At 46.4% G+C, this 12,700-nt stretch overlaps 1 protein-coding gene across 2 annotated transcripts in view; it reads left to right on the forward strand.

The window, feature by feature from the left end:
* The window catches only part of zhx3b (zinc fingers and homeoboxes 3b), a 17,733-nt gene continuing 5,033 nt past the window's right edge, over window positions 1-12,700 (forward strand). Inside the window, exons 1-6 of one of the 2 annotated variants that reach the window (XM_085145729.1) lie at window positions 1-392; window positions 6,170-7,082; window positions 7,213-7,320; window positions 7,396-8,964; window positions 9,558-10,274; window positions 12,034-12,319. In XM_085145729.1, the coding sequence (XP_085001855.1) occupies window positions 6,342-7,082; window positions 7,213-7,320; window positions 7,396-8,964; window positions 9,558-10,274; window positions 12,034-12,319 (3,421 nt within the window). In that variant the 5' untranslated portion in view covers window positions 1-392; window positions 6,170-6,341. Of the gene's footprint in view, window positions 393-4,561; window positions 6,017-6,169; window positions 7,083-7,212; window positions 7,321-7,395; window positions 8,965-9,557; window positions 10,275-12,033; window positions 12,320-12,700 lie in introns of those variants that run through there. The other variant, XM_085145730.1, reaches the window with a different exon arrangement.

The raw sequence follows: 12,700 nt of genomic DNA on the forward strand, positions 1-12,700 counted from the left end.
AGTCACTTCATACTCTGTGCTCGGCGGAGCTCGAGCTCTCACGCCAATTCCACCGTCAGTGACGTCGGCGTCACGTGTCTGCCTCTTCCCTCGGTACGTCCGTCGTATTTTCCTCCCCTTTCACTGCCTGCTGTAACACAGAGCCACTCGAAATAAACAAGCGCAAAAAATAAGAGAGGGGCCGTTGTTGTTGTGAGAGGGAGGGGGGGACCGGTCCGGCTCCAGTCACGTTTATTATTATCAGCGGCCGATTGTCAGAGGGGTCCTTACACCTATAAGTTACCATCAGAGAAGCCCAACGCCGACCCCGTCCGTGTCTGGCTCCACTGAACCCGCACCAGTGTAAACTTTTTAATACCTGCGATGCATACGCTGAGCTCCGACAAAGCGAGGTGAGTGTGCTTCACTGATACGCATTTACTTAAGTGTTCACCTTTCCTAAACTTGTGCGCGAGCTGTCTTACCTTTACGGGCTTGTGGCTCAGCGGCGCTGGCCAGCTGCATGTCGCCTGCTTAAAATGGCGACAGCCAACCTGGGGGGGTGGTAGAGAGAGTAGTTTTTTTAAAAGCTTGGAGGGGGGCACGGCTTACCTTTTTTCCTCTCTCTCTCCGGTATGAATTGGTCGTAGTGTTCAAACCTATAATGCAGACAAGCCCTTTAAGTTGGGGCTCACTCCGCCTAACTTGAGCGGAAGATGAACACGCATCATTTTTCGGAAATATCTGACGCTGCTGCGCTCAGGGACCGAAACATTGCAGCGTAGACTCTTATTGTACCTCCTATTTTCGCGGAATATCGCCGATTAATCAGCAAATTAGCGCCAATTAGATGTTGTCAGGGTGCACTGTGGCCCCCACCCACCTACCCGGAAAAAATCCTGTAATATGTCCTAAAACAATGCGCTGAATTTCCTAAATTTCTTCCAATCCGTCAATCCGTGCTATGAATGAAGAAGTTTGAGAGTCATTTTTAAAAGTCCCAATCACTTCCATCATACATCTACCATCTATTTTTTTTTTTTTTTAAATTTAGCTTGAAAAATCTATGTGTGTGGACCTTGGTTTTAAATGAAAATCACACCATTTTTTCTTCCACCAGCTGGGTTTGTTGTTGTTGTTGTTCTCTAGCAGCCACTTGTCTTATTTGTTATTTCACTGTTGTCATGAGTGAGTTTGACTGCAGGGATTAGAGCAAAGATTTCCCACACCGCTAATTTGACGTCCACGTGAGTCCCAGGCACGGACACTTAGCTTAATCCAGCTCACCTTTTTACACTTTTAGAAACAGGCCAGGTTTTCCACACTGCTGCTCAGATCACACGTGGATCAGCTGTGAGGGGAGCTGTAGGTGATGATTAGTATTGTTATTGTTGTTACTATCTTGCTGTATTTCTTTGTGCTGGTGTGCTGATGGCTGTAGATTTCAGTCAATAGTACACTCTACCTCCCTCCTCTTCTGCCATCATCATCACTACCACCTCCACCTCCTGGGCCCTGTTTCCCTCCCTCCTTTCTCCTCCCTTTCTCTTCCTCAGATTTAGGTTAGTAGCTGACACAGGTTGAGTGGCTTTGTGTGGAAGGATTAATCAGTACGTCACTTATTAAAATCCATGGTGCCTTTGCATATTTTAGACAACTTTTTAAATGCTTTACTGGCAACCCTTGTTAAGTATTAAATTTGTGCTGATGATTTAACAAAGCTGAACAATTCTTGGAGTGTGTCAGTCTGTAGGTAATGACTTTCCATCACATCTGTGCCTGCAGACCCATGTAAGACAGTTTATTTACAGATCTCTACCAAGTATGGCCACACAAAAAAAATCAAAAACAGGAGTCATCTGCTACTGAAGAGCCTTTTCACATTCTTGGGGAAGAGCAGAGCAAGCCACTCGCACAGCCACAGCGAGCAGGTCTGGGTCAGCAGCGGCAGCAGCCTCTTGGCTCTGCTTGGCTGGTTAACAGCTTGTGATGTCAGCCATTTTAGGTTGGACAGCACAGAGGCATGGTGCTCCGCCATTTTTCTCTCCCTCCCCTCTCAGCAACCCAATTTTAACGCATGCACCGGCAGCGGACACAGCAATGCGGCCGCGCACAACCCACACAGCCACACGCTCCCTTGACCTGAGACTCAGGATCACATGAAAATGACACTGCGCTGTCACTGAGGCTCAGAGGTGCTCTGATTGTTGCCTGCATTGTGTGCGAGCCGAAGAGGGAGTGGAAAGAAGTTGGGCTGCAGAGAACCTGTGAGCATTTCTAGTGGTGGGTTGTTCGAGAGCAGGGGTGTATGAGTGAACAAGACCCTGAAAATGATTGATGAGAGAAGGTTAGCAGCTTAAGGTGTTTTTTTGTTTGTTTGTTTGTTTGTTTTGAGGCAGAACAAAACACGGCGTAGGATTTTTATTTTTGAGGGTGGGCTTGGGGAAAACGCACAGGGGTGAGAGGTTGTCATCTCCTGAAAGGATAGCATCAGGCAGATAGGCCAGGCCTGTTTATGCGCTCATGGCTGCATTGCCTACAGTGACTACAGGAGCCCTGTGTGACTTTAGGGCCCTGTTGTGCAAAACACAGGAGCCCCAGAGCAGTAGCCCGGGCAGATGCCTGAACCAAGACTCACAGACACTGAGTTAACAGGAAGAGACGCCATCAGCTTTGGAGAGTAATGTGCCTTGGCGACGGCGACCACACCTAGCAGGGAGACATGAACACCGTGTGAGGGAGGCACTGAAATAGGAGCAGGGCAGGGACTCTCCAAATACCACTGACAGGGGCGTGTGGAACAAACAAGCCCCGCTAGAGCCAGAGACTGGATGGCATAGGAGATGTGTGCGTGTTTACCCACATGCGTGTACTTCAGAGAAATGAGCTGGTAGGAGAGAGAAAGAGGGGGTAGGAGGTGGTTGCCATGGGGACAGTAACACACCAGTGGCGCTGCCGACCTGTCTCCCTGGGCCAAACTTGCTCTGAGAGGAGGAAGCGGAGGGAGGGGAAGCAGAGGGTGCAGAGGCTGTTGGAGAAAGGGAGGGGAAGTGAGGGTGAAGAAGACGAGGAAGAGCAAGGAAACTAGGAGAAAGCTGCCTGTGCTGTACACCTTTTCGTCATCCTACTGGGAGAACATTTGTTACACGCACACATCAGTGCTACACCTGCATTCTCAGCGAGGTGACGAGATGACTAGTTTAGTTTGTGTGAAGCTATACAAAGGTGTGCGTGCGAGAGAGAGCTATTATTGGTCTGTGCTCAGAGGATCCATCCCCAGCCTAGATGAGAGTCAGGCCACGGGATGAAAGGAGGTCACGCCTTGCTGAGCCAATGATGACACATAGAATAATATAGGTTATGAACCATGAGGTCAAAAATAATGTCTTTGTGTGTCACTGGGAGAGCTCTCTGACTCTCACACACAGGAAAAATTGCAGCCTGACTACCTCAGTAAACAAGCCTCACACAGAGGCATGCAGCCAGCCTCCCCCACACACACACTCACCAAGAGCTCACACGCACCCCACTCCTACCCCCCACCCCCTCTACTCTCAATCTCACAGGAAACCAACACATGCAAATGCTGACACACACATATAACAGACACAAACCCACCGCCCCCTGCATGGTCAGTTAACGCATGTGCGGCATTCAAATGAAAAGTTTTCAGCTGATGCGCTCACACCCATGAGTCAACAGAGAGCTCATCTGATCCTGGCATGAGCTGCCCATTTCGACTCGCCAATTATAGCTCGGGCTTGTGCTGTTTTGATGCTCACCTGTGTGCGGCTGTATGTGTGTGTGAAAGAGAGTGAGAGAGGCCTCTGCGTCTCTGCTGGTTGCTTTCGCATTCGCTGAGGCCCAGGGCTTATCTGGAGTTGTGTTCACACAGATGTGGTTTTTGATTTTTCACAGGCCCATCATAGTGTGATGTGTAAAGTTGGTAGTTGCTGTCTGTCAGTCAGTGTTTGCAGCTTTTGATCAGTCGTGGAAATAGGATTACATACTTAGCAGCTCTGACATTGTGTTTTGCTGGGTGTCTTAGTGTTAGTGATTATTTTGCACATGCCTGCTGACTGCACGGGTGTGCACGCCGCATGCAGGCGCTGAAGCGGGACTCCAGGTTATGTCCGCTGGCTGAATGTTCTGGGCTTTTGCAGTGCAGCAGGGAGGGAGGAGAGGGAAGGACTGTGATTGTAGTTTGGAGCTAGAAGGGGGCTTTGAAGCGCGGGGGAAGGCAGGGTTGGGCAGGCTAGTTGGAGGGGGGTATCGGGTAGGAAAATTCCTCACTGAAACACCTCAGTGCTTCCTCAACGATAGTTAACAACTCTCCTCACCCCATACCGACTTGCCCATCCCCCACCGTCCTTTCCCATTCGCTGTCCCTCTCCTCTCGCCTGCCATCCGCACCCAGCAGAACCACGTGATTGATGGTTGAGACTGCCCACCCATAAGCCTTTGTGTCGGTCATGTGACCAGCCAGCCTTGGCAGAGTGGTGCCCCCTGATGCAGAACTCAATGGCAGGGGGAGTCGAAGGGGTGCACGACAGCCCAAGTTGGTGCACGCGGGGTGGGGTGGGGGACAAGGGGCATCACGTTCCTTCCACAGTAGCAAACTTAATTTGCCTGTTAACCCCTCACATTCAGATCCAAAGAGAGGGGACCAGTCTTACTGTTCAAAAAAATAAAATACAATAAACAAAGAAGATACAATTTATTTTGAGTCCATCAATGTTTTCACAGACTGCTCAGAAAACATTTTACTATTAGCAGTACTAAGGCAGACAGCAGATGATGGGAACTTTAACCTGCTTTTGCCTCCTCTGTCTGGGTTGTCGTAGGCTTCTGAGTGCAGGAGAGTCAACTCTACATACCTGTGCTCGGTCACAGTTGGAGCCCTCGTCGTGCAATAGTTTACTGGGTTTTGAATTAGTGTACTGTGATCTTTTCTATGGCAAATCGAAGATCTGCTAATGTGTCTGTGGGCACTTTAGAAAGAGGACATTCATCATTAGCGGATTTGTCGAATGGAGACATCGAGCTTGCTGCTCACCTTGTCATAAGTGAACAGCCTCGTGCACAATGAGGCTAAGCATCTGAAGGTATACCACCCCCTCACCCACAGCCAAGTTTAATATGAGCATGGAATTGTTCTGCTTGCATGCACGAAAGGGTTTAAGCTTTTGAGCGCTGAAATGTGAAAACTGGATGTGTTGGTGAAGTATCTGGGCTGGACTGGGTGAGATTTTAAGCATTTTCCTGTTGTGTCTCTCTAAGCCGCTGAACTTTGTTGAGCTTTTGCTGCTCTGCGCATGAGGTGTCATGTCAGGGCAGAGTGACTGGGAGAGTAATTGCCCTAGAGCTGTCCTCTAGAACTGCATCACTACCTCTCTGTGCGAAGGAAGGAAGGAGAGGGAAAATTCTTCCAATAGGAATCTTTTTTTTTTCTTAATGGAGACAAAGAATCTAAGAGGTGTTGTGAAGGTTTTAAGATTTGAATTCTTATATAGGTGTGATTCCTGTCTGTACAATGTGTACCATTGTTAGGATGGAGCCATTTTCCCGCAGAACATCTGTTCATCTGAACTGCTCAACTGCCCAGATGTTACATGCACTATATTGCTGTAGGAATTTAAATAAAGATATTCAGTTAAACTACAGAGGCCCTGGATTTAAAAAAAAAAAAAAAAAATACAGAATGTGCCCTCTCTGTTGGGGGTGTGTCTGAAAGAGGGGAAGTGAGACCGAGTTGTGTGGGGGGAGGGGAAAGAAGGGGGTAGGACAGGAGCTCTCTCTACAAGCCATCAGTGAAGATGCAGAGTGAGCTTGTGTGTAGGCCTTCATAAGAGAGACAGCCCTGGGTTTCTGTGATCAGAGGTTTTGAGCAGCAAGATCTGTGGATTTTAAAGCGCTTGAGCTCAATCTTTCCACGAGGTGTCCTTTATTACCTGTGCTGTTGACATTTTACCTGGAAACGACGTCAGCAATGATGTGTTTTCCTCCGCTGAGATGGACCTGGGTTTTGCTGCGCTGAGTAAGATTTTTCATTTGTTCTCAGTCGCCCAACTCATTTGCACTTAAAATGTAAATTTTCTCTTTTTTGTGTGTTTGTAACTCACCAAACCACTTGACTAAACTGTTGGCTGGTGATTGACAAACTAATCAGTGTTTCACTCTCTTTTTGCAGGATTTTCCGAAAAACTCAAGTGATAACCACAAGTGGACCCACGGACAAGACCCGCCACCCCCCTTCCCCCATGCCTGGTCTATAGTCAACGAGAAACCCATATTCTTTTTCACACCTCACTCTCAGCCATTTGACCACTCCTCCCACCCCCAGCCCCATTTTTTTTCACACCATGGCCAGCAAAAGGAAGTCGTCCACTCCCTGTATGATACCTAGCAAGATTATTCGCCCCTTAGAGGAGGTTGAGCAGGACTCTCCTGCTCTCTGTCAGCCAAGGGTTTCTGGCAGTGACACACAGAGCCCCTTAGACCCTGGAGAGTCTTCCAAACCAGAGGCGGGGGATGCAGTCAAAGATGGTGCAGGCAGTTACACATGTAAGCCTTGTAATTTCGAAACGCATGACCTTAACTTATTTTTGGATCACGTCTACTCCGGGCACCCAGACTTCCGTGCTGACCCCAGCTTCTTTTGTGTCAGCTGTGGGGTTTCAGCACCCAAGTTTGAGGGCCTAGCATTGCACAACGCCAGGGTTCACCCCAGCACATTGAACACCACTCTGCGGCTGAGAAAGAGAGACAGGAGGCTGGTTGTGGAGCAACATCTGGTGGCTGGGCCCGAGAGCGGGAAGGACAGTGAGATTTCTATCACTAAAACCCCAATTATGCGGATGCTGAAGGGCAAATCGGAGCCTAAACGGATTGTGGTGTCTCACCCAATCTCAGATGAGGCGTCCTCAGACCGACACACTATCTCTGCATCTAGAGAGACTGAGAGAAAAGAAACTGCCTCAGTAACAGTCGCCCATGTTCCTACGATTGTCCACAATGGAACAACTAAGGTCACACTTCCCTCAGCAATCCAGATAGTGAATGGCTCAGGAGCATTACCCATGTTAAAGACACCAATCACACAGGTAAATGTCAGTTTTTATTTCTCCTGTTTTTTTTTTTGTTTTTGTTTTTTTTTAGATAAAACATGTTTTTAAAAATATATATTTTTTATTGGAGTCACTTGTTCTGATTCTTGAATGTTTTATTTTCCAGGTGGTTTCAGTAGTTCAAAACAGAAACCTTCATCATTCTGCGCCAGTCACCGCCTCCTCAAATATTTCCTCCAGTTCCTCAACTTCCTCCTCAGAAAATCTCCCAAAGGTAATTCTTTCTATCCAAATCTTATGAATTTTTAAATGTAAAATCAGTGGCTGATATTCAATCTTTCTTTCTCAGGTAATGATTCCTTTGAGCAGCATCCCTACCTACAGTGCCTCCATGGATTCCTCTTCCTTCCTGAAGACCTCCTTCAGCAAATTTCCGTACCCCACAAAAGCTGAGCTCTGCTACCTGACTGTGGTCACAAAGTTCCCAGAAGAGCAGATCAAGATCTGGTTCACAGCCCAGAGACTGAAGCAAGGCATCAGCTGGTCTCCTGAAGAGATAGAGGAGGCCAGGAGGAAGATGTTCAACACCATAATTCAAACGGCACCTTCCAACTCTCACAACCAGCCACAGAGTCACCACAGCCCAGCCCAGCAAACCATCACAGTCCTGCCTGCATCGCTTGGGGCCACAGGGATCCCTCACATCCTGCAGGGGTCTCTCGTCAGTCAAGGAGGGGTAATCGTCACACAGCCGGTCATGGCAAACGGTATCCAGGTTAACAGTACTCCTGTTGCTCTAGCTGTCACACCTAAGCCCCAGGCAGCAGCACGACCTATGATGCAGGCCCGACCTGCAGCGGCCCTGGTGGCAGACAAAGGTGTGAGCATGGTGGTGGGGTCAGTGGGAAGCAGCAGCACAGGAACGAATATCATTAGCAGCTGTAATAGTAGTAGGAGTGGGGGAGGGGGCACTAGCAGTGCTCTTAGCAGCAGTCAAACTAGCGTGATCAACCTCAGCTTGGGAAGCAGTAGTCATAGTAATGCTAAGGTGAGCAGTGTCAATGGTAAAGACAGCAGCGGTAATGTTGACTCCAGCGACAAGGGCAATGGGGATGCAACTGGGCATGTAAAAGCCAAGAACGCAGATGTCAGCAATGCCAACAACACCAGCGTGCTGCAGAGTGACAACAAAGTAACCACAGAAAGCAAAAACATCACAGACATCAAAACCGTCAATGGCAACAGTTTACCGAAGAGCAAAGATGATAATGGGAACAGCAGCAAAAATAGTGAGACAAGCGCAGATGACGTCGACCCCTCTGCCAGTGACTCCCCACCCATGAAGATGGAGGAGGCTTCTTCCCCTGCCTCCAAGTCTTCTTCCCCATCCCCTGCATCTGCCTCAAGCAGCACGCTGGGATCCAGGACGCCCGTCAACCCCTTCCTGGATCCCAGCTTTTACAAAGGCAAAAAGTCTCAGGAGCAGCTCAATGCCCTGAAGGACAGTTTTCAGGTGTGCCAGTTTCCCAACCAGGAGGAGGTGGACCGGCTCATTGCGTTGACGGGGCTCACAGTGCGAGAAGTTCGCAAGTGGTTTAGTGACCGGCGCTACCATTTTCGCAACCTCAAAGGTACACGTGCCGGCTCAGGACCACAGACTAAACCCACCACCGCACCCGGAACGGGCAGCAGTCCGAGTACGCCAGGAACAAGTGCCGCTGGCAGTGCCAACCCCATCGATCTGTCAGAAAGTAGCAACAACTCTGGTGCGAAAACTCCCCAACACAGCGCTGCACCCCTGAGCCCATCTGCATCATCACAGACACCCACCTCTCCCACCACACCTTCCCGCCGACTCCCCAGGCCACCATCACCTGATTTCACAGCCATCCGCTACAAGGAGAGAGAACCCCACCAGGTGAGGCCTTACTACGCAAGCTTGCTGTGTAATATAAGTGTAATAAGCTTAGCAGGTAGCCAGGTTTCCTTTTGCGTGATTACTCAGTTCTGTGGATTTCCACATCAAAGTCTGTTTATAAATGCAGAAGAGATCAGCTTTCTATTTGTAAGAGTTGTGGCTCCAGATGGAGCTGCACAAAATTAGATAAATAGTGTGTCTCCGGGGGTGTAGACTTCATCTACATTAGCTGCTACTACCACAACAAACTTGAATGTGCAAGTGAAATGTAAGCAGTAAAGTTCAAATCTAAAAGAGGATATGTTTTATTTTCTTTCAATGCACACCTTATAAGATGAATAAGTGAATTAGTTTTTGGTCTTGGAAGGCTTGAAAAATTGTAAAATGAGGTATTCAGAGTTTTGTTTTGTTTTTTTAAACTACAAAGATGATGTCTTTAAATATCTCACTCTGTCTGAACTGTTACGGATGCTAGTTTTATTTTTATTTTTAACTTGAATAACAAAATCATTAATCAGATATCTCACAGATGCCAGTTCTTTGTCTTCATCGAAAAAAAGACACTAATAATTAACTTGCGTTTATTATGTTAGGTTAAAGCCCTAGAGGGCAGCTTTTCCCAGAACCCAGACCCATCAGGCGAGGAAGTGGATAGACTGCGGTCTGAGACCAAGATGACCAGAAGAGAAATCCACGGCTGGTTTGCTGAGAGGAGGAAGAGAGTGGCAGCTGAGAAAAAGAAAGAGGAGGCTGAGCGGGCAATGCGAGAGGAGGAGGAGGGTGAGGATATCGAGGTTGATGGAGAAGAGAGGCAGAGAGATGAAAGTTCAGGGGAACCAAAAGTCAACCCTATTAAAATAAATCTGAAGATGCTGAAGGTGACAGAGGCCAATGGGAAAACTGAGAGCGAAGGGCTGGATAGTACGGCCGCATCCTCCCTGGGTCCTGCCTCATCTGCCACCCCCAAAACATCGCAGACCTCCACGCCAACACCCAAACCAGCTCACTCCCCCAAACCCACAGGCGTCCGAGGTAAGAAGACAGCGGACCAGCTGCATCTGCTGAAACAAGTTTACGCTCGGACCCAGTGGCCTAGCGCCACTCAGTACGATGAACTCATCTCAACCACTGGGCTGCCCAGGCCTGAAGTGGTGCGCTGGTTCGGAGATTGCCGTTATGTGCAGAAGAATGGCCAGCTGAAGTGGCTGGAGTCGTACCAGAACATGGCTCTGGAGGAAGACTTACAGAAGGGGAACGTGCACGTCCTCCAGGCTCACCTTGACGTCCACGGAAGGCTGGAAGACTCACAGGTATCAACAGCAACAAACATTTTTTTATAGTTCCGTAGCTGAGAAACACAGGAACCTGAGAATCAAGCGATTTCTCTGTACTATTGCTTTTATAAAAGCTGACAGCATATCCTCTAATTATACAGGCATGTCACTCCTGAAAGTCACACTAGGCTTTTAGAGTTTCACTTTTAAAATGCTTCTGTTGCATTAGATATATATTTTGGGGATTTTAGGTGTAAATAACTGAAACCTCATATGTGATAGAAAAACCCTGACTCACTTCCTGTTATATCAATGTACTGTTAGGGGCATTTGCTATTTTAGCAAATCATCTCCTCTGGTTGGTGTGTATGGTTTACTCATGATTAAAATGTTATTTTCCCATCAATTCTTTCAGTGTTGACCTGCGAAGGCAAAAGTATTGCTTTATATATTTTAATTTACCTGTTTTTCTGGCAACACACTTCAAACAAAATTAACCCCACTCGTCTTTCTATACACTCCTGTATATAATCCAGGAAGTGGATATGGGATTATGTGCTTGATTGGAGATGTTGTGAGGTCATAAGGAAGGTTTTGGGTTGCAAACAGTGAAAATGTTGAATGCATTCAAGGGTCTGTTGGAATTTGATTGGTAGAACTGGGCTCAAGCTTAGGCTTTTTAGAAGAAAAAAACATGTTTGCTAATTGATGCTTTTGTTTATTTGTTTCGTGGTCATTTTACTTATACTTGAAGTAAAATGCATTTATTCCAAACCAAGAAAAGGAAATACAGGATACAACGGTATCATGTGATGTAATTCTGGATACAGTTCACCAACAAAGCAGTGTGTGGATTATCTTATTTTATAAGTAAATATATGTAAATGTGATCTGAAGCCGCTCTGAGACGTGCATTCCTTTCTATTAATCTGTCAGTGTGTCACCTAGTAGCATTTGCAAATCGATTTCAATCCATGTACGTTTTAGTGAACAACTGTGTAATCCAGCCTGTTTCTAAATTGCAATAAAAATTATTTATGCATTCATCATTTTTAATGCATTTTTCATGTCCTGTCTGGACAGGAGTGAGATCTCTCGATCTCTCTCTGAACTCGTTCTTGGTGTCAGGAGGAACTAAAACAAAGTCATAGCTACAAGTGCAGCATTTTTTTTTTTTTCTTTTTGCACATGTGGCTAAAATTTGATCGTGTTGCTCTCTCCATCTCTGTAAGTAGCTTTAAAGAGCATTGACAAAAAAGTGAAAGAGATTTAAAAAATGCCATTGTGTGAACAGACATCATTATTACAATATTACATTTTTGTTCAAATTTACACTTGTGTTCATGAGTCACGTAAACTGAGCTGCAGGCTCATGTGAACATCAGGATCTTTGATGAACATTTCAAATTGCAAAAAATCTTCACATTTGATCTTTTTTTTTCTTTCTTTTTTTTTTTGCCTTAATATGATTGTTGCCATTTAGCATCAGCATCTGTCTTCAGATTTTTATTGATTCCTAAATAAATATGAACTAAATATGTACATATGATATTAAAACTTTAGAGTTCATTGAAAATCAAATAAGACGTTTTAGACAAGTGTAAGATGTAATATTATTGCAATATATTGAGGGTTTTTTCAATAACATGTCATTAAAGGGAAACTGTCTAAATTCTAAAAGAACTTTGTTGCAAACAGGTATGAGTATGAAAAGGTGAAATGTGTCATCTATGAGTCCACTTTGCACCTAAAATAACCGTGAACCTTCCTCTTGATTCCCCTTCTGTATGCACAGTTGCAGGAACTTGCTCAGAGTAGCAGTTTGACAACAGACTTGGTGCGACACTGGTTTACCACTAAGGCATCTTTGCAACAAACTGCCGCCACCAGTGCCGCTGCTCATACAACAGGAACGCGACCGGTTGCACCAGGTGTGGCTGCAGAGCCACCTACAACAGGATCCTCCCCTCCAGAGTCGCAGGCAGGAGGTGGGATGGAGGAGAAAATGGAGGTGTCGGTGTGCAGTGTCGCAACAGAAGCAGAGGACGCAAACGCTGACGAGACTGTGAATGCTACTAAAGGTAATCTTCATCAGCGTGAGCGTAAGCTCTCCCTGCAGGGTCTGACCAAATATCCTGATTTGAGCAATTAAACACCTAAAGAAAAGCTGCAGAACTTCTAAAAGCAGAAGCAGAAGGTGTTTCATTATGAAAATATTATTTGCGCCTCCGTAACAATTTATTTTTTTTGTGGCAGGGTTTAGGTGTTAAAAGGTGATAATTAGAACACACCTGAATGTTTATAATCGTCACTCAGGTGATACAGAAGCGCTAAGATAGAATATACAAACACACACATTCATCATAATTATGAGTAATGAGGCATGCTGTGGCAGGTTTTTGTTTCAAACCAGTGCTTGTGTAACTCCAGCACACTGTGTGTAGCAATGAAGGAAATTCAGA

Source organism: Neolamprologus multifasciatus, chromosome 20, assembly GCF_963576455.1.
Source record: "Neolamprologus multifasciatus chromosome 20, fNeoMul1.2, whole genome shotgun sequence".
Taxonomy (NCBI): Eukaryota; Metazoa; Chordata; class Actinopteri; order Cichliformes; family Cichlidae; genus Neolamprologus; species Neolamprologus multifasciatus.